The sequence below is a fragment of the Dendrobates tinctorius genome, unplaced genomic scaffold (genome assembly GCF_039654945.1).
Source record: "Dendrobates tinctorius isolate UK_male_01 unplaced genomic scaffold, ASM3965494v1 ptg000030l, whole genome shotgun sequence".
NCBI classification, from domain to species: Eukaryota; Metazoa; Chordata; class Amphibia; order Anura; family Dendrobatidae; genus Dendrobates; species Dendrobates tinctorius.
Window position 1 is genome coordinate 43,639,617 of NW_027361698.1, and position 24,754 is coordinate 43,664,370.

Consider the following 24,754-nt stretch of genomic DNA (forward strand, 5'->3'; position numbering starts at 1 on the left):
CCAGGACCTCTCCTCCGGGCCGTAGCCCTTCCAGTGTATAAGATACTGTATGGAGTCTCTTACAAGGCGGGAGTCAAGGATACCCTGGACTTCATACTCCAAGGACCCTCCGACCGAAACAGGAGGAGGAGGGGACTGGACAGGGTGAATTGGGGAGCGATACAGTTTGAGGAGAGACTTGTGGAACACGTTAGGTAATTTAAATGACTGCGGAAGTTTCAAACGGAAGGCTACCGGATTAACCACTTCTATAATTTCATATGGGCCGATAAATCTGGGACCCAGTTTGGCAGACGGTACTTTCAGTTTGATGTTTTTAGTCGAAAGCCAAACCTTGTCCCCAACCCCCAAGTGTGGCCCCTTGGACCGTCGTTTGTTTGCAGCTGAAGCCTGTCTAACTTGAGCCCCTTTCAAATTCGTATTTACTTCAGACCATATTGTTTTCAAGCGATGTATGTTTTTCTCTACCCCAGGGAGCTCCGACATCCTAGCCGAGAACGACCCAAAGCGCGGATGCAATCCAAGGTTACAAAAAAAAGGGGTAGTTTTAATGGAGTCCTGGTAGCGATTATTTAAGGCAAACTCAGCCAATGGCAGGTGTTCTACCCAGTCGGACTGGTGTCCTGACACGTAACAACGGAGGTATTGCTCCAGAGCTTGATTAGCACGTTCGGTTTGCCCATTTGTTTCGGGGTGGTAGGCCGAGGAGAAGGATAACTCAACACCGATGCGTTTACAGAACGCCCTCCAGAATTTTGAGACGAACTGGGTACCTCTGTCGGACACAATATTTGACGGAACACCATGAAGACGTACAATGTGCACAAGGAACAATTTGCTCAAGGTTTCGGAGTTAGGCAAGCCAGACAGGGGAATAAAATGGCACTGTTTGCTGAACCTGTCTACCACCACCCAGATACATGTTTTCCCATCTGAGGTCGGCAGGTCTGTGATGAAGTCCATGGAGATGTGGGTCCATGGACTCTCAGGGGTGGGCAAGGACTGAAGCCAGCCAGCAGGGCGATTATGGGTGGATTTGGCGCGGGCACAGACTTCACATGCAGAAACATAGTTCTTACAGTCCTTGACCACCGTCGGCCACCAAAAGTTCCTAGTTACCAACCTGGTGGTATTGTTGAGCCCAGGATGACCTGCCAGAACAGAGTCATGTGACTCTTTAAGAACTTGAAGGCGAAAGGAATTCGGAACAAACAATTTTTTGGGGGGTGTAGTGTCAGGAGCTCGTTCTGGAGACCTACGGATCTCCTCCAGAAGGTCCAAGGAAACTGCCGACACGACGATCCCATTGGCTAATATGGGAACGGGTTCACAGTCTTCGGCTTGTGTGGGGCAAAAACTGCGAGAGAGGGCATCGGCCCTCACATTTTTCGTGCCAGGGCGAAAGGTGATTAAAAAAATCGAACCTTGAAAAGAACAAGGCCCACCTGGCCTGCCTGGAATTCAGTCTTTTAGCTGACTCCAGGTAGGTCAGGTTTTTGTGGTCTGTAATGACGGTGACCTTGTGTTTGGCGCCTTCGAGAAAGTGACGCCATTCCTCGAAGGCCCATTTGATTGCTAGTAATTCCCGATTCCCAATATCATAGTTCTTCTCTGTGGCAGAGAACTTTCGGGAAAAAAAAGCACATGGGCGCAGCTGAGTGAGGGCTGCAGTGCCTTGCGATAGCACTGCTCCCACTCCGACTTCGGAGGCATCCACCTCCACAATAAATGGGCGATCCAAGTCAGGTTGTACTAAAACCGGGTTGGCCACAAAGCATTCTTTTAACGTAGAAAATGCTTGAATGGCCTCGGGATTCCAGTTGGTCACGTCCGCCCCCTTTCGGGTTAGATCCGTGAGTGGCTTGGCAATCTCAGAAAAACTCTTGATAAACTTACGGTAGTAATTGGCAAATCCCAAAAATCGCTGCAATGCTTTCAGCGATTTGGGTTGCACCCACTCCTTAATAGGTTGGATCTTGGCAGGATCCATGCGGAACCCCCTGCCTGAGACCATGTACCCCAAAAATTGTACCTCCTCAGCGAAAAAGACACATTTCTCCAACTTAGCAAACAAGGAGTTCTCCCGTAGTCTCTGCAGTACTGAACGGACGTGTTGAGCATGCGTCACAGGGTCAGTGGAGTAAATCAAAATATCATCCAAGTACACAACGACATACACACCACAGAAGTCCCTGAAAATATCGTTAACAAAGTGCTGAAACACTGCAGGAGCATTGCTGAGTCCGAAAGGCATTACTAGGTACTCAAAGTGACCAAGAGGTGTATTAAACGCTGTCTTCCACTCATCGCCGTCTCTTATGCGGATTAAATTGTATGCCCCCCAGAGGTCAAGTTTAGTAAACCAACGGGCTCCAATTAGCTGATTAAAAAGATCAGGGATGAGTGGAAGCGGGTACTGGTTCTTTATAGTGATTGCGTTTAATTCCCGGTAGTCAATGCAGGGTCTGAGACCACCATCTTTCTTCTCTACAAAGAAGAAACCAGCTCCAACTGGTGAAATAGATGGTTTAATGAACCCCTTTCTTAAGCTATCCGCTATGTATTCATTCATGGCCTGACGCTCTGGAGCAGAGAGATTAAATATTCTCCCTTTTGGAAGACGGGCATCTGGAATTAGGTTTATAGGACAATCATACTCTCTGTGGGGCGGTAGTTTCTCAGACTCTATAACGGAAAAGACATCTCCATAATCCCTGAGAGCAAACGGTATGAAGGGGTGTTTTTTTAGCTTGGTTTGATTTACTGCTACAGAGATGCAATTATCCTGGCATTGCGAACTCCAGCGCACCACATCACCCAGGTGCCAGTCAATGACAGGGTTATGTTGACGTAGCCACGGCATTCCCAAAATGACTGCAGAAGATAGATTGTCCAACACAAAAAAGGAAATAAGCTCAGTATGTAGTGCTCCTACTGACATAGTTATCTTAGCAGTAACAAATTTAACCCCCTCCTGAATAATGGATGTGCCATTAATAGCCGTGGTTTTAATTGGAATATTAAGTTTTAGTAATGGTACACCCAGATCCCTAGCAGTCATAGAATCCATAAAATTGCCTTCAGACCCACTATCCACATACGCATTTAAACAGAGAGTTTTCTGACCAAATAAAACTGAGATAGGTAATAAAACTTTCGCCGCATCCGCGGGCAATACCTGAGCCTCTGGACAACCATAGCCAGAGTGGTTGCCCAGAGGGCGACGTCCCAGGAGCATGGATCTCTGACGTATAGCTCTCTCCCTGAAGATTCCAGACTGCAGCATGCTTGTGCAGGAGAATGAGAGTGATCTTCCAAGCAGTGCAGTGCAACAGGTGTTCAGGCCAACAATCAGCTCAGTCAGGAGAAAGAGAAAAAAAAAGTTCAGGGAAACTGCTTTTATATATGTTAGGAGTATACACAAAAAGCAGTTTTATTTTGTTTGGCCGGATATAATGTAACGTCCGTCTGCGGTTCTGGGCTGCAGCCAGACAACACCCCGAGAAACACTGATACCCTTTACCCCTATACAGGGATCTGGATTTACAGCAGAGCCCAGGAGGCGCTGTCTGAATATGAACAGTGACCAGAGCAGGACGGTCGTCAGAGAGGAATAAAAACGGGACCAAAAGCGTAGTCGGGAATCAGAGTCTTAACCGAGCGGACAGCAGAAGTACAAGAAACGGCAGACAATAGCAGAGTCAAATTCAGGCCAAGGTCAGAGTCAAAAACCAGGAGGGCAGCAGAGGTACAGAATCGTTAGGCAGTAGCAGAGTCAGAATATCCAGGCCAAAGTCAAAAACCGGGAGAATAGCAGAAGTACAAAATCGTCAGGCAATAGAGGGGTCAGGAATCCAGGCCAAGGTCAGCGTCAGTAATCAGGAGAAATGCAAGGTACAAAAACGGCAGGCAACAGAGTAGTCAGAAGTTCAGGCTGAGGTCGGAGTTAACGATAGGCAATCACAAGCAACACGTAGGGGAACCAAGAATATATCCGGCGGCTTGCAAGCCCAGTCCCAAGATATTTGAGGGATCAGGTCGTCCCTCACAGGCTCCTGGGCTGGTGATGTCATCAGGACCGCCCCCAGGAGCAGACCTGATGATGATGCACCAGCCCCATCATGACTGACAGAGGAGCGGAGTCTGCGTCCAGTAGACGCCTGCGCAGAAGCCCTTTCATTGTTGCCGCCGTCACTCGGGCGCGAGCCACGGCGCCTCCTAGTGGTTGAGGGCGGAACAGCAAGCCCCGAGATCGACGACGACATGTCAGTCCGGCGTCTCCTGGTGGCCGAGGCCTGGACAGCAGGCTCCGAGCCCGAGGGCGGCGTGACAGTCCGTCGCCTCCTAGTGGCTGAGGGCGGAACAGCGGGCCCCGAGTCTGACGGCGACGTGACACAAATTCTTCAAGATTGCGGAACGCTCCCAGCCCCAAGACCTTTGCCGGGTTCCACAGATCCAGTGCCCTTTGTGATGGTATCGGATGAGGCGTTTCCCTTAATGACCACCCTGTTGCGCCCATACCCACGAAGGGGACTGGATGACCTGCGGAGGATTTTAATTATCGGCTGAGTCGTGCATGCAGATATGTGGAATGCACCTTCGGGATCATGACTAGTCAGTGGAGGATCTTTCACACTGCCATCCAGAAGGATACAGACATCGTTCACGCTGTGATTAAGGCATGATGTGTACTCCATAACTATGCTCGGGAGTACAGCTCAGAGGTAGATTTGGAGTACAAGCAGCCACAATGTAATCCTCCACGCAACGTGGGTCTGGGAAGACCATCCAACTCTGGTGTGCATGTGAGAGAAACCTGTACTGACTATTTTATGAGTCCCGAAGGTGCCGTGCATTGGCAATACTCCTGCGCTGGTGTTGGGCAGCCTGACAAGCAGTGAAAGATGGAAGAACAGAGTGTCACAAAGGACCACTCAAGTAATATGTAAATGTTATGAATATTTTTCCAAAAAAGTTTAAAAAAAATATGTTGTGTTAATTAATAAAAAAAAGTATGATTCTTATTGCCAGTGTGTGATTGCTTTCTTGTAAAAAAATTTCATTCTTACAATTGTCATTCTTCCAAGGCTTCACACTGTACAGTGGCTAGAAATCCTACAATTCCTGCTCCATCTACTATCACTTTGATCCTCCATCCCATAGTCCTGTGATACTCGATCCATGACAGTTAATGGATTTTGTATAAGACTTACATTAATGTCTACCCAAAAAAACAAACCAAATTGGAAATAAATGTTTTTTTTATTTTGAAAAAAATATATAAATTCAAGGTCATTGTTGGCATTTCCAAACAGAAATACACCAAAATATAATTTTATTCTAACAACAACAAACCAGACATTTTGAATCAACAACTTTTTTGGGATAATTCTGTGGAAGCGGACAAGGTGTTATAAAGGGACACCATGTCTAGTTAATATAAACAATATTATGGTGAGCATTGAAAAATTATGGCAAATACTGGTACTCAGGGGTATAGGGATAGTTTGCCTGGGAGCTGCCTGAGTCACACTGGTTATAGTAATTTTGGTGGTTAATTGGTGGCCTGTACTCCACTAATCACTGCTGTTGGGTGGGTGGTGTTGGGCGGAACAGGCCAAAAATGCCCATTAAGATATTGTTATAGGAAGCTATGGGAGCAGGATCCTGTAAAGCAGTGAGTGACATCTGCACCATGGTCATTAGGATGGACTGCCTCTCCGGTGTCAGTGCTCTAGTTTTACTGGCAATCGTCATCCCAAAGAAATCAAACTCATCCTCAGTGGTCGTTTTGCGAATCAAATCCAGTGTTTCAGATGTTGCCTTCATGGTGGTATCCAGGTGTTTGTTTTTTTTTTTTTGGTTGGCTCTCCAGACACCGGCAAGGCAGGATTTTTGGGTACACTAGCATCTGAGGAACCCGATATTCCTGCAGCTGATGAAGATGGGGCTCCATCAGAAGGGGTGTCAGTACATGGTGCCAAGATGTCACCTGCTTCACCGGACCCTGCTCCTTCTTCTGAATCTTCGACTTGTGGAAGTATGTTCCCTTGAGTGCTGCTGAGAGAAAAAAATGCAAAAATTATTAATCAACTACAAAAAATCTTTTGGAAAACTGCGGTGCCCCATTTTGCATAGCATGATGATAACGCATGTTTGTATTGTACGCATTTGTAATCAACGCATGCTACCAATACACTGTGCGACTTATCTTTGCTGACAATCAGCGGCAACGAATGGCAGATAAATAAACATGCAGTATTGTGATAAGCTGCGCCGTATGTCTGAATTTTTGGTTGCTTCACAAGCGCTTTATTACGCATAGTGAAGATGTACATTAGAGACCAAAAGTTGGGACACATCTTCTCATTCAAAGAGTTTTATGTGTTTTCATCAGAACGCAAAATGTAGAATCACTATGAAGGCCTAAAAAGTATAAAATTACAAAGGTGACCGGATGGACTTGACATGCTTGGTTTACACGGTGTAGCATGGAGGAGGAGGTGTGATGTTGTGGGGGTGCTTTGCTGGTGACACTGTTCGGGATTTATTCAAAATTGAAGGCATACTGAACCAGCATGGCTACCACAGCATCTTGCAGCGGCATGCTATTCCATCCCGTTTGCGTTTAGTTGGACCATATTTTTTTTTTAAACAGGACAATGACCCCCAAACACACCTCCAGGCTGTGTAAGGGCTATTTGACCAAGAAGGAGAGTGATGGGGTGCTACGCCACATGACCTGGCCTCCACTGTCACTAGACCTAAACCCTATGGAGATGGTTTGGGGTGGGGTGGACCCGCAGAGTGAAGGCAAAAGGCCCAACAAGTGCTAAGCATCTGTAGGAACTCCTTCAAGACTGGTGGAAGACCATTTCCAAGGACTAACTAGAACCAGGAGTGTGCAAAGCATTTAATAAAAGTAAAAGATGGCTACTTTGAATAACCTAGAAGTAATGTAAATAAAGAAAACGGTTTGAATGGGAAGTTGTGTAGATTTTTTTATTTTTTTGGTAACTTACCTTCGCAATGTCCGGCTTGATATCAGAAATTGAAGCTCTGCAAAGTATGGGAATGCTCGGCTGGTTGGGGACGCTCCACTTTTTTGGCAGCTGGCAAGGAATTTGTTGAATCAGTCCCGAACAGAACGCCATTGTTGCTTCACATCATTGTCTAAAAAAGAAAGTCAACATAATTTTTACAATCTTTATTGCTTTATTAACACGTGATACAAAAAATGATCCAGAAAAAGTTATTTACCAATTTGAGACTGGGTTGCTTTTGGCAAGGCATGACAGTAAGGGTACATATCACAGAAAATTTTACACCAGCATCGATCCCTGTGCCACGGTCTTTGTACAGACTGTCTACGGGGTCCCAAAGCGCTGGGAAATCACGCACCTACAAACAAATGGAAAATGGAATTAGGTACTATATCATTAACACAAATAAAAAAAACAAAAACATACATTTCCATATAAGCCCTACCCATGGCCTAACCATAATCACATCCCTAACCCAAACTAAACCTAATCCCCACACATGATTTTCTTTTTAACAGAATGTGTTAAAATAATGTAATTTTTTAGGTAGATTGCTGAATTTTTTTTTTTTTAATTAGCCAAAGTAAAATATTAACCAAATAATTTTGGTAGTGAGCAACGATATTGTTTGGCTATAAAGACTATCCAGAGCGCAGTGCCTTCATATTTTTAGAATGTGAAGGGGTTAATACCCATGGCCTTTTCCTAGGCTATGAATATCATCCCGCAGTTGTCTGCGTATCCTTTCTGCCTGTAAACTTGAGTGTAGACGTAACGTCCCCCCTATATTTTAGGGCAAGAAAGACAAAGCAGACAACTGCGGGATGGTAAATGGAGCCTGGGTTGGGGTTATTAAACATGGCCTCTTTCTAGGCTCTGATTGCCCGCAGTTGTATGCGTATCTTTTCTCGCTCTAAAATTCAGGTGAGGACAAAAAACCATTTGACGTGGGGTCCCCCTATATTTTAGGGGCAGAAAGGCTACGCAGACAGCTGCGGCCTAATATCACAAGCCAGGGAAAGGGGATTTCTGCATAGTTTATCTGGCTCTAAAAAAGGGACCAAAAAACAAAATAATGACGTGGTGGTCCCCCCATATTTTAGGGCCCCAAAGCCTTCACAGACAGCTGCGGCCTGATATGTACAACCTGTTAAGGTGTAATTAATATCCAGGTCCCCTTTCCCAGGTTGTACATATCAGGCCGCAGCTGTCTGCGTAGCCTTTCTGGCTCTAAAAAAAAGGGGGACCCCCCCAAAAAAAATGACGGGGTCCCCCATATTTTAGGGCCAGAAAGGCTAAGCAGACAACTGCGAGCTGATATTTCCAACCTGGGAAGGGGTTAATATCCATGTCCCCTTTCCCAGGCTATGAATATCAGCTCGCAGCCATCTGCGTAGCCTTTCTGGCTCTAAAAAGAAAAATGGGGGACCCCCCAAAAAAAAGACGTGGGAGTCCCCCATATTTTAGGGCCAGAAAGGCTATGCAGACAGCTGCGGGCTGATATTCATAGCCTAGGAAGAGGCCATGGACATTGCCCCCCCCCTGACTGCAAATATCAGCCCGCAGCCGCCCCAGAAATGGCGCATCAATAAGATGCGCCAATTCCGGCACTTAGCCCCTCTCTTCCCACTCCCGCACCGCGGCGGCGGGATGTGGGGTAATAAAGGGGTTAATGTCACCTTTGATCGGTGACATTAAGCCCGGTTAATAATGGAGAGGCGTCAATAAGACGCCGATCCATAATTAATCCAATGTTATTAGAAAGTGAAAAAAAAACACAGACACATTAAAAAAAAATGCAATGAAATAAAAATCAGTGTTTTTGACAATATTTTATTGAACGCTCAATCCAATGCGACGCCCTCGATCACCTAGAGAAAAATAAAAACAACAAACCAATTATATACCTACCATTCCATCGCAGTCCATTGAACAAGTGTCCCACGACGATCTGCCATGGAGAACAGTCACATCAGCAGATGTGACCATTCTCCATGGCTGCACAAACACACTGACAGGAGCTAAACTCCTGTAGTGTGTACTGCGCATGCCCAAGAGTTTACCTGAGTTCATTAACTCCGGTAACCTCCTTTACGGCACTGCTGCGTGGGAAAGTTCACACGCAGCTATAGTGCCGTAAAGCGAGGTCCCGGAGCGCCCGAACACCGGGAAACTCGGCGGTACACAGCAGGAGCACGGTTCCTGCTTGTTTATCGCCCGAAAACAGCCGAGATCGCCGTGGGACACTATTTTTTTTCCCTATTTTCGGCGGACAGTATATTTTTTTTGGAATTTATATTTTTATTTTTACTTTATTAACCACCGAGGGGAGCGAGGGCTTCTGGGAACAAGATGGCCGGGCCTGTATGGTGAGTATATTGTATATGTTTTGTGTTGTATGTCATGTCTGTTACATGTATGTTGTATGTAATGTATGTTACGTGTTTAGCACTGTACAATTGTGCTTGGTCGCCGCAGGGCCTACTCTCCCATCCCATAGCCGGATGGGAGCTGCAGGCCCATGCGGCGATTGAGCACAATTGTCGCACTACCGTCGCATGGAGAAACACACAGACAAACACATACATACATATATACATACATACATACAAACATACATACCAAATCTATCAAATGTCCCACGTCCATCTCCATGCGACGGTAGCTCTCCATCTTCCAGGAAATATGGTGGCTGCACACTATACTCCGCCCACACACTACACTTCCTCCCACATGACATCATTTCCCCCCATTCTGCAGCAGTTTTTACACCCAATCCGCACGAAAAACCGCAGGACTTTTTATCTGCGGTTTTTCTGCGGTTTTTGCAGAATCAATGAAAGTCTATGGGTGCGGAACTGCTGCAGAACAGCACAAAGAATTGACATGCTGCGGAAAAAAAATGCATTTCCGCCCGTTTTTTTCCGCTGCATGTGCACTGCGGTTTTTAATTCTCATAGACTACAATGGTACTGTACACCCCGCAGGCCAAAAACCGCTGCGGAACCGCAACAGAATCCACAGCGTGTGCACACACCTAAGCGTTTTTTTTTTCGCATTTTTTAAGCGTTTTTACCGGCAAGTTTTCCATTCATTTTAATGAATTCTGCACTTTTTGTGCACAGTGTTGCGCTTTTTTCCGCGAAAAAAACGCATCCCGGTAAAAAAATGCAGCATGCTCATTAATTTCACGGAAAAATCCGCATTTCTAACTATTTTCTATGAGACTGGGGATGCTCTGGAAAAAAAATCGCATTAAAAAATGTGCGTTTTTAGGCAAAAAACGTGCAGAAAAAAACGCACATTTTCTGGGAAGGAGTCCGTTTTTTTGTCAGGAATTTTCTGCATACGTGGGTACATAGCCTTAATATATGTCTGCTTTTTCTGTGTATCCTTCTCTGTTTTGCAGGGTGCATTAGGGTGTTCTAGGGCTACCGACGCGGCGCGGGAGCGTCACATCGTCAACAACTAGGGTGCCAACCTCCGCAGTCAGGAAGGGATCTATTAGGGCCCATTAGGGTAAGCGTAGCTGCCCCTGGTATTTTGATTATAATTGCTTTGTGAATCTTTGCTCTAGACCCTATAATTTGGTATTCTTTATTGTTTTTAATTATTTAATTAAAAGGTGATTTTCAGGGGTCATAATTATTGTGTTATCTTGGTGTTGTGTTTTTTGATCTGGCTCATCCCAACATATTTTTCCTGAGGTTTTTCAGTATAAAGGTGAAACAATATACAGTAAAAAGGAGGAGCAGTATACAGGAGGGGCAGTATTCCAGTAGGAGCAGTATACTGAAGGGGAAGTATACAGTAGCAATATACAGGAGGAGCAGTATACAGGAGGTGCAGGATACAAGAGGGGCAGTATACAGGAGTTGCAGGGTGCAAGAGGGGCAGTATAGAGGAGGGGCAGTATACAGGAGGGGCAGGATACAGGAGGGGCAGTATACAGGAGGAGCAGTATACAGGAGGGACAGTATACAGGAACAATATACAGGAGGGGCAGGATACAGGAGGTGCAGGATACAAGAGGTGCAAGATACAGGAGGGGCAGGATACAGGAGGGGCAGGATACAGGGAGGGGCAGGGCACAGGAGGGGCAGTATACAGGAGGGGCAGGATACAGGAGGTTCAGGGTACAAGAGGGGCAGTATACAGGAGGTGCAGGATACAAGAGGGGCAGTATACAGGAGGGGCAGTATACAGGAGGGGCAGGATACAGGAGGGGCAGGGTACAAGAGGTGCAGGGTACAGGAGGGGTAGTATAGAGGAGGTGCAGGATACAGGAGGGGCAGTATACAAGAGGGGCAGGGTACAGGAGGGGCAGGGTACAGGAGGGGCAGGGTACAGGAGGTGCAAGATACAGGAGGGGCAGTATAGAGGAGGTGCAGGGTACAGGAGGGGCAGGGTACAGGAGGTGCAGGATACAGGAGGGGCAGTATAGAGGAGGGGCAGTATAGAGGAGGGGCAGTATAGAGGAGGGGCAGGATACAGGAGGTGCAGGATACAGGAGGTGCAGGATACAGGAGGGGCAGTATACAGGAGGTGCAGGATACAAGAGGGGCACTATACAGGAGGTGCAGGGTACAAGAGGGGCAGTATAGAGGAGGGGCAGCATACAGGAGGGGCAGGATACAGATGGGGCAGTATACAGGAGGGGCAGTATACAGGAGAGGCAGGATACAGGAGGTTCAGGGTACAGGAGGGGCAGTATACAGGAGGGGCAGGATACAAGAGGGGCAGTATTCAAGAGGGGCAGGATACAGGAGGGGCAGGATACAGGAGGGGCAGGATACAGGAGGGGCAGGATACAGGAGGGGCAGTATAGAGGAGGTGCAGGGAACATGAGGTGCAGGGTACAGGAGGGGCAGTATAGAGGAGGTGCAGGATACAAGAGGGGCAGTGTACAAGAGGGGCAGGGTACAGGAGGTGCAGGATACAGGAGGGTCAGTATAGAGGAGGTTCAGGGTACAGGAGGGGCAGGATACAGGAGGGGCAGGATACAGGAGGTTCAGGGTACAGGAGGGGCAGTATACAGGAGGTGCAGGATACAAGAGGGGCAGGATACAAGAGGGGCAGTATACAGGAGGGGCAGGATACAGGAGGGGCAGGATACAGGAGGTGCAGGGTACAGGAGGGGCAGTATAGAGGAGGTGCAGGGAACATGAGGTGCAGGGTACAGGAGGGGCAGTATAGAGGAGGTGCAGGATACAAGAGGGGCAGTGTACAAGAGGGGCAGGGTACAGGAGGTGCAGGATACAGGAGGAGCAGGGTACAGGAGGGGCAGGATACAGGAGGGGCAGGATACAGGAGGTTCAGGATACAGGAGGGGCAGTATACAGGAGGGGCAGGATACAAGAGGGGCAGGATACAAGAGGGGCAGGATACAGGAGGGGCAGGATACAGGAGGGGCAGGATACAGGAGGGGCAGGATACAGGAGGGGCTGGATACAGGAGGTTCAGGGTACAGGAGGGGCAGGATACAGGAGGGGCAGGATACAGGAGGTTCAGGGTACAGGAGGGGCAGTATACAGGAGGTGCAGGATACAAGAGGGGCAGGATACATACAGGAGGGGCAGGATACAGTAGGGGCAGTATACAGGAGGTGCAGGATACAGGAGGTGCAGGGTACAGGAGGGGCAGTATAGAGGAGGTGCAGGTTACAAGAGGTGCAGGGTACAGGAGGGGCAGTATAGAGGAGTTGCAGGATACAGGAGGGGCAGTATACAAGAGGGGCAGGGTACAGGAGGTGCAGGATACAGGAGGTGCAGTATAGAGGAGGGGCAGGATACAGGAGGAGCAGTATACAGGAGGTGCAGGATACAGGAGGGGCAGTATAGAGAAGGTGCAGTATAGAGGAGTTGCAGGATAGAGGAGTTGCATGATAGAGGAGGGGCAGTATACAGGAGGGGCAGTATACAAGAGGGGCAGTATACAAGAGGGGCAGTATACAGGAGGGGCAGGATACAGATGGGGCAGTATACAGGAGGGGCAGGATATAGGAGGTTCAGGGTACAAGAGGGGCGGTATACAGGAGGTGCAGGATACAAGAGGGGCAGTATACAGGAGAGGCAGGATACAGGAGCGGCAGGGTACAAGAGGTGCAGGGTACAGGAGGGGTAGTATAGAGGAGGTGCAGGATACAGGAGGGGCAGTATACAAGAGGGGCAGGGTACAGGAGGGGCAGGGTACAGGAGGGGCAGGGTACAGGAGGTGCAGGATACAGGAGGGGAAGTATAGAGGAGGTGCAGGGTACAGGAGGGGCAGGGTACAGGAGGTGCAGGATACAGGAGGGGCAGTATAGAGGAGGTGCAGTATAGAGGAGTTGCAGGATAGAGGAGTTGCAGGATACAGGAGGGGCAGTATACAGGAGGGGCAGTATACAGGAGGGGCAGGATACAGGAGGGGCAGGTTACAGGAGGGGCAGGATACAGGAGGAGCAGGATACAGGAGGAGCAGGGTACAGGAGGGGCAGGATACAGGAGGGGCAGGTTACAGGAGGGGCAGGATACAGGAAGAGCAGGATACAGGAGGAGCAGGGTACAGGAGGGGCAGTGTACAGGAGGAGCAGGGTACAGGAGGGGCAGGGTACAGGAGGAGCAGGATACAGGAGGGGCAGGATACAGGAGGAGCAGGGTACAGGAGGGGCAGTATACAAGAGGGGCAGTATACAGGAGGAGCAGGGTACAGGAGGGGCAGGATACAGGAGGGGCAGGTTACAGGAGGGGCAGGATACAGGAGGAGCAGGATACAGGAGGAGCAGGGTACAGGAGGGGCAGTGTACAGGAGGAGCAGGGTACAGGAGGGGCAGGGTACAGGAGGAGCAGGATACAGGAGGGGCAGGGTACAGGAGGAGCAGGGTACAGGAGGGGCAGTATACAAGAGGGGCAGTATACAGGAGGGGCAGGATACAGATGGGGCAGTATACAGGAGGGGCAGGATATAGGAGGTTCAGGGTACAAGAGGGGCGGTATACAGGAGGTGCAGGATACAAGAGGGGCAGTATACAGGAGAGGCAGGATACAGGAGCGGCAGGGTACAAGAGGTGCAGGGTACAGGAGGGGTAGTATAGAGGAGGTGCAGGATACAGGAGGGGCAGTATACAAGAGGGGCAGGGTACAGGAGGGGCAGGGTACAGGAGGGGCAGGGTACAGGAGGTGCAGGATACAGGAGGGGAAGTATAGAGGAGGTGCAGGGTACAGGAGGGGCAGGGTACAGGAGGTGCAGGATACAGGAGGGGCAGTATAGAGGAGGTGCAGTATAGAGGAGTTGCAGGATAGAGGAGTTGCAGGATACAGGAGGGGCAGTATACAGGAGGGGCAGTATACAGGAGGGGCAGGATACAGGAGGGGCAGGATACAGGAGGGGCAGGATACAGGAGGAGCAGGATACAGGAGGAGCAGGATACAGGAGGAGCAGGGTACAGGAGGGGCAGGATACAGGAGGGGCAGGTTACAGGAGGGGCAGGATACAGGAGGAGCAGGATACAGGAGGAGCAGGGTACAGGAGGGGCAGTGTACAGGAGGAGCAGGGTACAGGAGGGGCAGGGTACAGGAGGAGCAGGATACAGGAGGGGCAGGATACAGGAGGAGCAGGGTACAGGAGGGGCAGTATACAAGAGGGGCAGTATACAGGAGGGGCAGGATACAGATGGGGCAGTATACAGGAGGGGCAGGATATAGGAGGTTCAGGGTACAAGAGGGGCGGTATACAGGAGGTGCAGGATACAAGAGGGGCAGTATACAGGAGAGGCAGGATACAGGAGCGGCAGGGTACAAGAGGTGCAGGGTACAGGAGGGGTAGTATAGAGGAGGTGCAGGATACAGGAGGGGCAGTATACAAGAGGGGCAGGGTACAGGAGGGGCAGGGTACAGGAGGGGCAGGGTACAGGAGGTGCAGGACACAGGAGGGGAAGTATAGAGGAGGTGCAGGGTACAGGAGGGGCAGGGTACAGGAGGTGCAGGATACAGGAGGGGCAGTATAGAGGAGGTGCAGTATAGAGGAGGTGCAGGATAGAGGAGTTGCAGGATACAGGAGGGGCAGTATACAGGAGGGGCAGTATACAGGAGGGGCAGGATACAGGAGGGGCAGGTTACAGGAGGGGCAGGATACAGGAGGAGCAGGATACAGGAGGAGCAGGGTACAGGAGGGGCAGGATACAGGAGGGGCAGGTTACAGGAGGGGCAGGATACAGGAGGAGCAGGATACAGGAGGAGCAGGGTACAGGAGGGGCAGTGTACAGGAGCAGCAGGGTACAGGAGGGGCAGGGTACAGGAGGAGCAGGATACAGGAGGGGCAGGATACAGGAGGAGCAGGGTACAGGAGGGGCAGTATACAAGAGGGGCAGCATACAGGAGGGGCAGGATACAGATGGGGCAGTATACAGGAGGGGCAGGATATAGGAGGTTCAGGGTACAAGAGGGGCGGTATACAGGAGGTGCAGGATACAAGAGGGGCAGTATACAGGAGAGGCAGGATACAGGAGCGGCAGGGTACAAGAGGTGCAGGGTACAGGAGGGGTAGTATAGAGGAGGTGCAGGATACAGGAGGGGCAGTATACAAGAGGGGCAGGGTACAGGAGGGGCAGGGTACAGGAGGGGCAGGGTACAGGAGGGGCAGGATACAGGAGGGGAAGTATAGAGGAGGTGCAGGGTACAGGATGGGCAGGGTACAGGAGGTGCAGGATACAGGAGGGGCAGTATAGAGGAGGTGCAGTATAGAGGAGTTGCAGGATAGAGGAGTTGCAGGATACAGGAGGGGCAGTATACAGGAGGGGCAGTATACAGGAGGGGCAGGATACAGGAGGGGCAGGTTACAGGAGGGGCAGGATACAGGAGGAGCAGGATACAGGAGGAGCAGGGTACAGGAGGGGCAGGATACAGGAGGGGCAGGTTACAGGAGGGGCAGGATACAGGAGGAGCAGGATACAGGAGGAGCAGGGTACAGGAGGGGCAGTGTACAGGAGGAGCAGGGTACAGGAGGGGCAGGGTACAGGAGGAGCAGGATACAGGAGGGGCAGGATACAGGAGGAGCAGGGTACAGGAGGGGCAGTATACAAGAGGGGCAGTATACAGGAGGGGCAGGATACAGATGGGGCAGTATACAGGAGGGGCAGGATATAGGAGGTTCAGGGTACAAGAGGGGCGGTATACAGGAGGTGCAGGATACAAGAGGGGCAGTATACAGGAGAGGCAGGATACAGGAGCGGCAGGGTACAAGAGGTGCAGGGTACAGGAGGGGTAGTATAGAGGAGGTGCAGGATACAGGAGGGGCAGTATACAAGAGGGGCAGGGTACAGGAGGGGCAGGGTACAGGAGGGGCAGGGTACAGGAGGTGCAGGATACAGGAGGGGAAGTATAGAGGAGGTGCAGGGTACAGGAGGGGCAGGGTACAGGAGGTGCAGGATACAGGAGGGGCAGTATAGAGGAGGTGCAGTATAGAGGAGTTGCAGGATAGAGGAGTTGCAGGATACAGGAGGGGCAGTATACAAGAGGGGCAGGGTACAGGAGGGGCAGGGTACAGGAGGGGCAGGGTACAGGAGGTGCAGGATACAGGAGGGGAAGTATAGAGGAGGTGCAGGGTACAGGAGGGGCAGGGTACAGGAGGTGCAGGATACAGGAGGGGCAGTATAGAGGAGGTGCAGTATAGAGGAGTTGCAGGATAGAGGAGTTGCAGGATACAGGAGGGGCAGTATACAGGAGGGGCAGGATACAGGAGGGGCAGGATACAGGAGGGGCAGGATACAGGAGGGGCAGGTTACAGGAGGGGCAGGATACAGGAGGAGCAGGATACAGGAGGAGCAGGGTACAGGAGGGGCAGGATACAGGAGGGGCAGGTTACAGGAGGGGCAGGATACAGGAGGAGCAGGATACAGGAGGAGCAGGGTACAGGAGGGGCAGTGTACAGGAGGAGCAGGGTACAGGAGGAGCAGGATACAGGAGGGGCAGGATACAGGAGGAGCAGGGTACAGGAGGGGCAGTATACAAGAGGGGCAGTATACAGGAGGGGAAGGATACAGATGGGGCAGTATACAGGAGGGGCAGGATATAGGAGGTTCAGGGTACAAGAGGGGCGGTATACAGGAGGTGCAGGATACAAGAGGGGCAGTATACAGGAGAGGCAGGATACAGGAGCGGCAGGGTACAAGAGGTGCAGGGTACAGGAGGGGTAGTATAGAGGAGGTGCAGGATACAGGAGGGGCAGTATACAAGAGGGGCAGGGTACAGGAGGGGCAGGGTACAGGAGGGGCAGGGTACAGGAGGTGCAGGATACAGGAGGGGAAGTATAGAGGAGGTGCAGGGTACAGGAGGGGCAGGGTACAGGAGGTGCAGGATACAGGAGGGGCAGTATAGAGGAGGTGCAGTATAGAGGAGTTGCAGGATAGAGGAGTTGCAGGATACAGGAGGGGCAGTATACAGGAGGGGCAGTATACAGGAGGGGCAGGATACAGGAGGGGCAGGTTACAGGAGGGGCAGGATACAGGAGGAGCAGGATACAGGAGGAGCAGGGTACAGGAGGGGCAGGATACAGGAGGGGCAGATTACAGGAGGGGCAGGATACAAGAGGAGCAGGATACAGGAGGAGCAGGGTACAGGAGGGGCAGTGTACAGGAGGAGCAGGGTACAGGAGGGGCAGGGTACAGGAGGAGCAGGATACAGGAGGGGCAGGATACAGGAGGAGCAGGGTACAGGAGGGGCAGTATACAAGAGGGGCAGTATACAGGAGGGGCAGGATACAGATGGGGCAGTATACAGGAGGGGCAGGATATAGGAGGTTCAGGGTACAAGAGGGGCGGTATACAGGAGGTGCAGGATACAAGAGGGGCAGTATACAGGAGAGGCAGGATACAGGAGCGGCAGGGTACAAGAGGTGCAGGGTACAGGAGGGGTAGTATAGAGGAGGTGCAGGATACAGGAGGGGCAGTATACAAGAGGGGCAGGGTACAGGAGGGGCAGGGTACAGGAGGGGCAGGGTACAGGAGGTGCAGGATACAGGAGGGGAAGTATAGAGGAGGTGCAGGGTACAGGAGGGGCAGGGTACAGGAGGTGCAGGATACAGGAGGGGCAGTATAGAGGAGGTGCAGTATAGAGGAGTTGCAGGATAGAGGAGTTGCAGGATACAGGAGGGGCAGTATACAGGAGGGGCAGTATACAGGAGGGGCAGGATACAGGAGGGGCAGGTTACAGGAGGGGCAGGATACAGGAGGGGCAGGATACAGGAGGAGCAGGGTACAGGAGGGGCAGGATACAGGAGGGGCAGGTTACAGGAGGGGCAGGATACAGGAGGAGCAGGATACAGGAGGAGCAGGGTACAGGAGGGGCAGTGTACAGGAGGAGCAGGGTACAGGAGGGGCAGGGTACAGGAGGAGCAGGATACAGGAGGGGCAGGATACAGGAGGAGCAGGGTACAGGAGGGGCAGTATACAAGAGGGGCAGTATACAGGAGGGGCAGGATACAGATGGGGCAGTATACAGGAGGGGCAGGATATAGGAGGTTCAGGGTACAAGAGGGGCGGTATACAGGAGGTGCAGGATACAAGAGGGGCAGTATACAGGAGAGGCAGGATACAGGAGCGGCAGGGTACAAGAGGTGCAGGGTACAGGAGGGGTAGTATAGAGGAGGTGCAGGATACACGAGGGGCAGTATACAAGAGGGGCAGGGTACAGGAGGGGCAGGGTACAGGAGGGGCAGGGTACAGGAGGGGCAGGGTACAGGAGGTGCAGGATACAGGAGGGGAAGTATAGAGGAGGTGCAGGGTACAGGAGGGGCAGGGTACAGGAGGTGCAGGATACAGGAGGGGCAGTATAGAGGAGGTGCAGTATAGAGGAGTTGCAGGATAGAGGAGTTGCAGGATACAGGAGGGGCAGTATACAGGAGGGGCAGGATACAGGAGGGGCAGGATACAGGAGGGGCAGGTTACAGGAGGGGCAGGATACAGGAGGAGCAGGATACAGGAGGAGCAGGGTACAGGAGGGGCAGTGTACAGGAGGAGCAGGGTACAGGAGGGGCAGGGTACAGGAGGAGCAGGATACAGGAGGGGCAGTATAGAGGAGGGGCAGGGTACAGGAGGGGCAGGGTACAGGAGGTGCATTATAGAGGAGGGGCAGGATACAGGAGGAGCAGTATACAGGAGGTGCAGGATACAGGAGGGGCAGTATAGAGGAGGTGCAGTATAGAGGAGTTGCAGGATACAGGAGGGGCAGTATACAGGAGGGGCAGTATACAGGAGTTGCAGGATCCAGGAGGGGCAGGATACAGGAGGGGCAGGATACAGGAGGAGCAGGGTACAGGAGGGGCAGGATACAGGAGGGGCAGGATACAGGAGGAGCAGGGTACAGGAGGGGCAGTATAGAGGGGCAGGATACAGGAGGGGCAGTATACAGGAGGGGCAGGATAGAGGAGGGGCAGGATACAGGAGGGGCAGGATAGAGGAGGTGCAGGCAATGGCGGATCTTTATAGGGGCGGATGGGGCGGTCGCCCCGGGCCCAAGGTTTTTTGGGGGCCCAGGGGCAGAGGCGGGCTGGGCCGGGTGGCAGAGAGGCAAATGCCACCCGGACCGCTCCCCCAGCACCTGTACAGGGCCGGCCGTGCCCTGTGCTGTGACGCCGCCGGCAGCAGACAGCCGCCCGCGTCACATTCTATGAGGGGCCGGGAGCTGTGCTCGGCCGTCACCTTGACGGCTGCTCAGCTCCGGCTCCCTCCAGCTGTACTTCCGGGTCAGATGTCGGGCGTGCGCGATGACGTCATCGTGCACGCGCCGACATGTCCCGGAGGATGCTGAAAGCAGAGGCGCTGCTGGGGAGCGAGCCGGCTGCGAGGTAAGTATGGGGAACTTTTTTTTTTTTTTATTTATAAAATGAATTAAATGGGGGAGGGGGTGAGTGGGGGCTGTACGCAAAGAAAGGGGGGGTGACTGGGGCCTGTATATGATGACGGGGGGGTGACTGGGGGCTGTATATGATGACGGGGGGGTGAGTGGGGGCTGTATATGATGAAGGGGGTGAGTGGGGGCTGTATATGATGAAGGGGGTTGACTGGGGGCTGTATATGATGAAGGGGGGTGACTGGGGGCTGTATATGATGAAGGGGGGTGACTGGGGGCTGTATATGATGAAGGGGGGGTGACTGGGGGCTGTATATGATGAAGGGGGGTGACTGGGGGCTGTATATGATGAAGGGGGGTGACTGGGGGCTGTATATGATGAAGGGGGGGTGACTGGGGCCTGTATATGATGACGGGGGGTGAGTGGGGGCTGTATATGATGAAGGGGGGTGACTGGGGGCTGTATATGATGAAGGGGGGTGACTGGGGGCTGTATATGATGAAGGGGGGGTGACTGGGGCCTGTATATGATGACGGGGAGGTGACTGGGGGCTGTATATGATGAAGGGGAGTGACTGGGGGCTGTATATGATGAAGGGGGGTGAGTGGGGGCTGTATATGATGAAGGGCGGTGAGTGGGGGCTGTATATGATGAAGGGGGGTGAGTGGGGGCTGTATATGATGAAGGGGGGTGAGTGGGGGCTGTATATGATGAAGGGGGGTGAGTGGGGGCTGTATATGATGAAGGGGGGTGACTGGGGGCTGTATATGATGAAGGGGGGTGACTGGGGGCTGTATATGATGAAGGGGGGGTGACTGGGGGCTGTATATGATGAAGGGGGGTGACTGAGGGCTGTATATGATGAAGGGGGGGTGACTGGGGCCTGTATATGATGACGGGGGGTGAGTGGGGGCTGTATATGATGAAGGGGGGTGACTGGGGGCTGTATATGATGAAGGGGGTGACTGGGGGCTGTATATGATGAAGGGGGGTGACTGGGGCCTGTATATGATGACGGGGGGGTGACTGGGGGCTGTATATGATGAAGGGGGGTGACTGGGGGCTGTATATGATGAAGGGGGGTGACTGGGGGCTGTATATGATGAAGGGGGGTGACTGGGGGCTGTATATGATGAAGGGGGGTGACTGGGGCCTGTATATGATGACGGGGGGGTGACTGGGGGCTGTATATGATGACGGGGGGTGACTGGGGCCTGTATATGATGAAGGGGGGTGACTGGGGCCTGTATATGATGACGGGGGGGTGACTGGGGGCTGTATATGACGACGGGGGGTGACTGGGGGCTGTATATGATGTAGGGGGGTGACTGGGGTTGTACAGGATGAAGGGGGTGAGTGGGGGCTTCACAGGATGAAGGGGGGATGAGTGGGGGCTTCACATGATGAAGGGGGGTGAGTGGGGCTGCACATGATGAAGGGGGGGTGAGTGGGGCTGCACATGATGAAGTGGGGGGTGAGTGGGGCTGCACATGATGAAGTGGGGGATAAGTGGGGCTGCACATGATGAAGTGGGGGATAAGTGGGGCTGCACACGATGAAGTGGGGGATAAGGGGGACTGCACATGATGAATTAAGGGGTAAGTGGGACTGCACATGATGAATTAAGGGGTAAGTGGGACTGCACATGATGAATTAAGGGGTAAGTGGGACTGCACATGATGAATTGGGGGTAAGGGGAACTGCACATGATGAATTAAGGGGTAAGTGGGACTGAACATGATGAATTGGGGGTAAGAGGGACTGAACATGATGAATTGGGGGTAAGGGGCACTGCACATGAAGTGGGGGTAAGGGGGACTGCACATGATGAATTGGGGGTAAGGGGCACTGCACATGAATTGGGGGTAAGGGGGACTGCACATAATGTGGGGGTAAAATTAACTGCACATGATGATGGGGGAGTGGGGCTGCACATGAAGTTGGGGCGAAGGGGACTGCACATGATGAAATGGAAGGGGGGATAAGGGGCTGCAAATGATGACGCGGCACTGCAGATGAAGTGAGTGGGTGATAGGGGACTGCAATGGATGAAGTAAGGGGACTTCAAATTAAAGTGGGGACATTAAAGTGGGTCCCCTATGGCCAGGATCACGTTGGGCGATTTTGTGCGTATTGGCCGTAGGCCTACAGCTTATGTGCAACGTCTTTTTAGGCCATGTCCACACGTGGTGGAATGGTGGCGGGTTTTCCGTATGGACCCGCAGCAAACCAAGTGCTGCGGTCCGTACGGCTGTCAATTCCCGCACAGGGACTGCAGCGCTCAGGTGGGAAGGGGGGTACAGGGGCCCAGGTTTTATGAACAGCCCCGGGCCCATAGTCCACTTAATCCGCCACTGGGTGCAGGGTACAGGAGGGGCAGGATAGAGGAGGAGTAGGATAGAGGAGGTGCAGGGTACAGGAGGAGCAGGGTACAGGAGGGGCAGGGTACAGGAGGGGCAGGGTACAGGAGGGGCAGGATACAGGAGGGGCAGGATAGAGGAGGGGCAGGATAGAGGAGGTGCAGGGTACAGGAGGGGCAGGGTACAGGAGGAGCAGGGTACAGGAGGGGCAGGGTACAGGAGGGGCAGTATACAGGAGGGGCAGTATACAGGAGGGGCAGGATACAGGAGGGGCAGGGTACAGGAGGGGCAGGATACAGGAGGGGCAGTATACAGGAGGGGCAGGATAGAGGAGGTGCAGGGTACAGGAGGGGCAGGATAGAGGAGGGGCAGTATACAGGAGGGGTAGTATAGAGGAGGTGCAGGGTACAGGAGGGGCAGGGTACAGGAGGGGCAGGGTACAGGAGGGGCAGGATAGAGGAGGGGCAGTATACAGGAGGGGTAGTATAGAGGAGGTGCAGGGTACAGGAGGGGCAGGGTACAGGAGGGGCAGGGTACAGGAGGGGCAGGGTACAGGAGGGGCAGGATAGAGGAGGGGCAGTATACAGGAGGGGTAGTATAGAGGAGGTGCAGGGTACAGGAGGTGCAGGGTACAGGAGGGGCAGGGTACAGGAGGGGCAGGGTACAGGAGGGGCAGGGTACAGGAGGGGCAGGATACAGGAGGGGCAGGATACAGGAGGGGCAGGATAGAGGAGGGGCAGTATACAGGAGGGGTAGTATACAGGAGGGGCAGGGTACAGGAGGGGCAGGGTACAGGAGGTGCAGGGTACAGGAGCAGTGCACAGGTCTGAACAATGAAGCAGTGACACGTGAACCTGTAATTATAGAAGCCGCCTGACTGTTATGTCCTCCTCCGCTCTTCCCATACTACATACACCCATAGATACATGCACACATACATACACACGTATAGCTACAGCAGTAGTTGCCATGTGACCCGCTCCCCTGGAGATAACGCCGGGACTCGGTCCTGACAGGAAGAGTTGTACGCAGGGATTCCAGGGAACTTGTCCACAGCTGCGGCCGCCGCCGGCACCTCCGCTCCTCACACCCCGAGCGCCCGCGGGAAGAGAACACTCCTCACCTCGCAGCGGAGACTCGGCGGCATCCCCCTGTGCTACACTGACTGCTGGGACTTGTGGTACCACAGGAACGACCTCGGCATGGAAGGCAGCAGCGCGGCTAACATATTCAAGGCAGTCAAGGAATGGTAAATTCCCTCAGCAGTTTGCGAGTTGTTTCTCTCTCTGTGTCTTTGCATGCTGAGAGTTGTAGTGCGCAGCCATTTCCTAGTGTCTGGTGATATGTCCAGTATACATGGCGCTGTGTACACCGCACACTGGCCGGAGCTGCCCTGTATACAGCCGGCTGCAGCTGTCTGCTCTGTATAGGGCTTCAGTCTGTCAGGGTTGGGGCTCATGCACATAGTTAGGGCTGCATTACAGCTCCTGGGTGGGCTGCATGGAGCTTTCTTCTGTAGGACCCCAACAAATGTGCCATAAAAGATATTGTTAAGGTTTATTGGATGACATATGTGCAGAGGGCTTTCTAGGGAGGGAATATCTGTGCACTTATGGCATCCACCCAGCACTGTGCTGCTCCTTTAGGATGTGGGCGCACAACGTCTTTAGCAGATTCCGCTCCGAACGCGCTAAATAAACGCTTAAAAAAGCGCTCATCTGTATTTCTGTATGATCCTGACTTTCTGTGCGTATGTTCAGTCTCCTGAGCGTCTCTTCACTGCTTCAGGTTTCCAAAGAGGCCAAGTGTTAAAATGAAGCGACCTGATCCTTCTTCAGGCATCTTCTACTATACTTTACAACACAAGTTCCAAAGATGACCGGGCGTCTGTTTGAGCATTTTCCTCATCATCTCTGGTTTCTATAGTCTAAAAATGTCCAGAAAAACACCAGCACAAAAAGACGCCCCAAAATCATTGGTAAAATGCTCAAAAAAAACCTGCTGACTGATAAAGACATTCAAAAAGCGCTCAGGAACTGACAACACAAACAATAAAAACAGTCACTTCAGGAAAAACATGGTGTTTTCTGAAGCATTTTCCTCTTGACAATTCAGTGTGTTCGCCCGCCAGAAAAAGATGTCGTGTGCACATATGCTAAGGATATGTTCACACAGAGAGGTTTTAACAAGGATTTCAGAGTTGAGCTGCACCATAGATTTCCATTCACTTTGCTCTTCAAACAAAGAACTTTTCTGAGCATTTATTGTAACAAAGTTTTAAAAACCTTGAAAAGTTAAAAAAAAAAAAAAAAAAAAAAAGTGGCAACATGAAACTACCTTGTGGAATCAACTCAAATCTTGACCCTGTAAAGTCAGAAAGCTGTAAAAAAGCATATGGAAAAAGCCAATTCAAATAACTACCAACCTCCTCCTGAAATAAATGTCTCTAACTAGCCATATGTTATGAAGTGTTTCTCCGTTACACAGTTGTAAGGATTTAACTATACGTAGTGAAGATAGTATGTG

General features: G+C 51.9%; 1 protein-coding gene and 1 long non-coding RNA gene across 4 annotated transcripts in view; one reads left to right on the forward strand and one right to left on the reverse strand.

The window, feature by feature from the left end:
- Positions 1 to 5,292: 5,292 nt before the first annotated feature.
- LOC141086216 (uncharacterized) overlaps positions 5,293 to 24,754 on the reverse strand; it is a 35,089-nt gene continuing 15,627 nt past the window's right edge. Inside the window, exons 1-4 of one of the 3 annotated variants that reach the window (XR_012231547.1) lie at positions 23,352 to 23,476; positions 7,261 to 7,401; positions 7,023 to 7,173; positions 5,293 to 6,060 (exon numbers count right to left, since the gene is read on the reverse strand). This is a non-coding gene — a long non-coding RNA (uncharacterized lncRNA). Of the gene's footprint in view, positions 6,061 to 7,022; positions 7,174 to 7,260; positions 7,402 to 23,170; positions 23,301 to 23,351; positions 23,477 to 24,754 lie in introns of those variants that run through there. The other 2 variants (XR_012231546.1, XR_012231545.1) reach the window with 2 other exon arrangements.
- The window catches only part of LOC141086215 (uncharacterized), a 133,471-nt gene continuing 132,082 nt past the window's right edge, over positions 23,366 to 24,754 (forward strand). Inside the window, exon 1 of the mRNA XM_073572047.1 lies at positions 23,366 to 23,477. Coding sequence (XP_073428148.1) covers positions 23,431 to 23,477 — 47 coding nt within the window. The 5' untranslated portion in view covers positions 23,366 to 23,430. The remainder of the gene's footprint in view (positions 23,478 to 24,754) is intronic.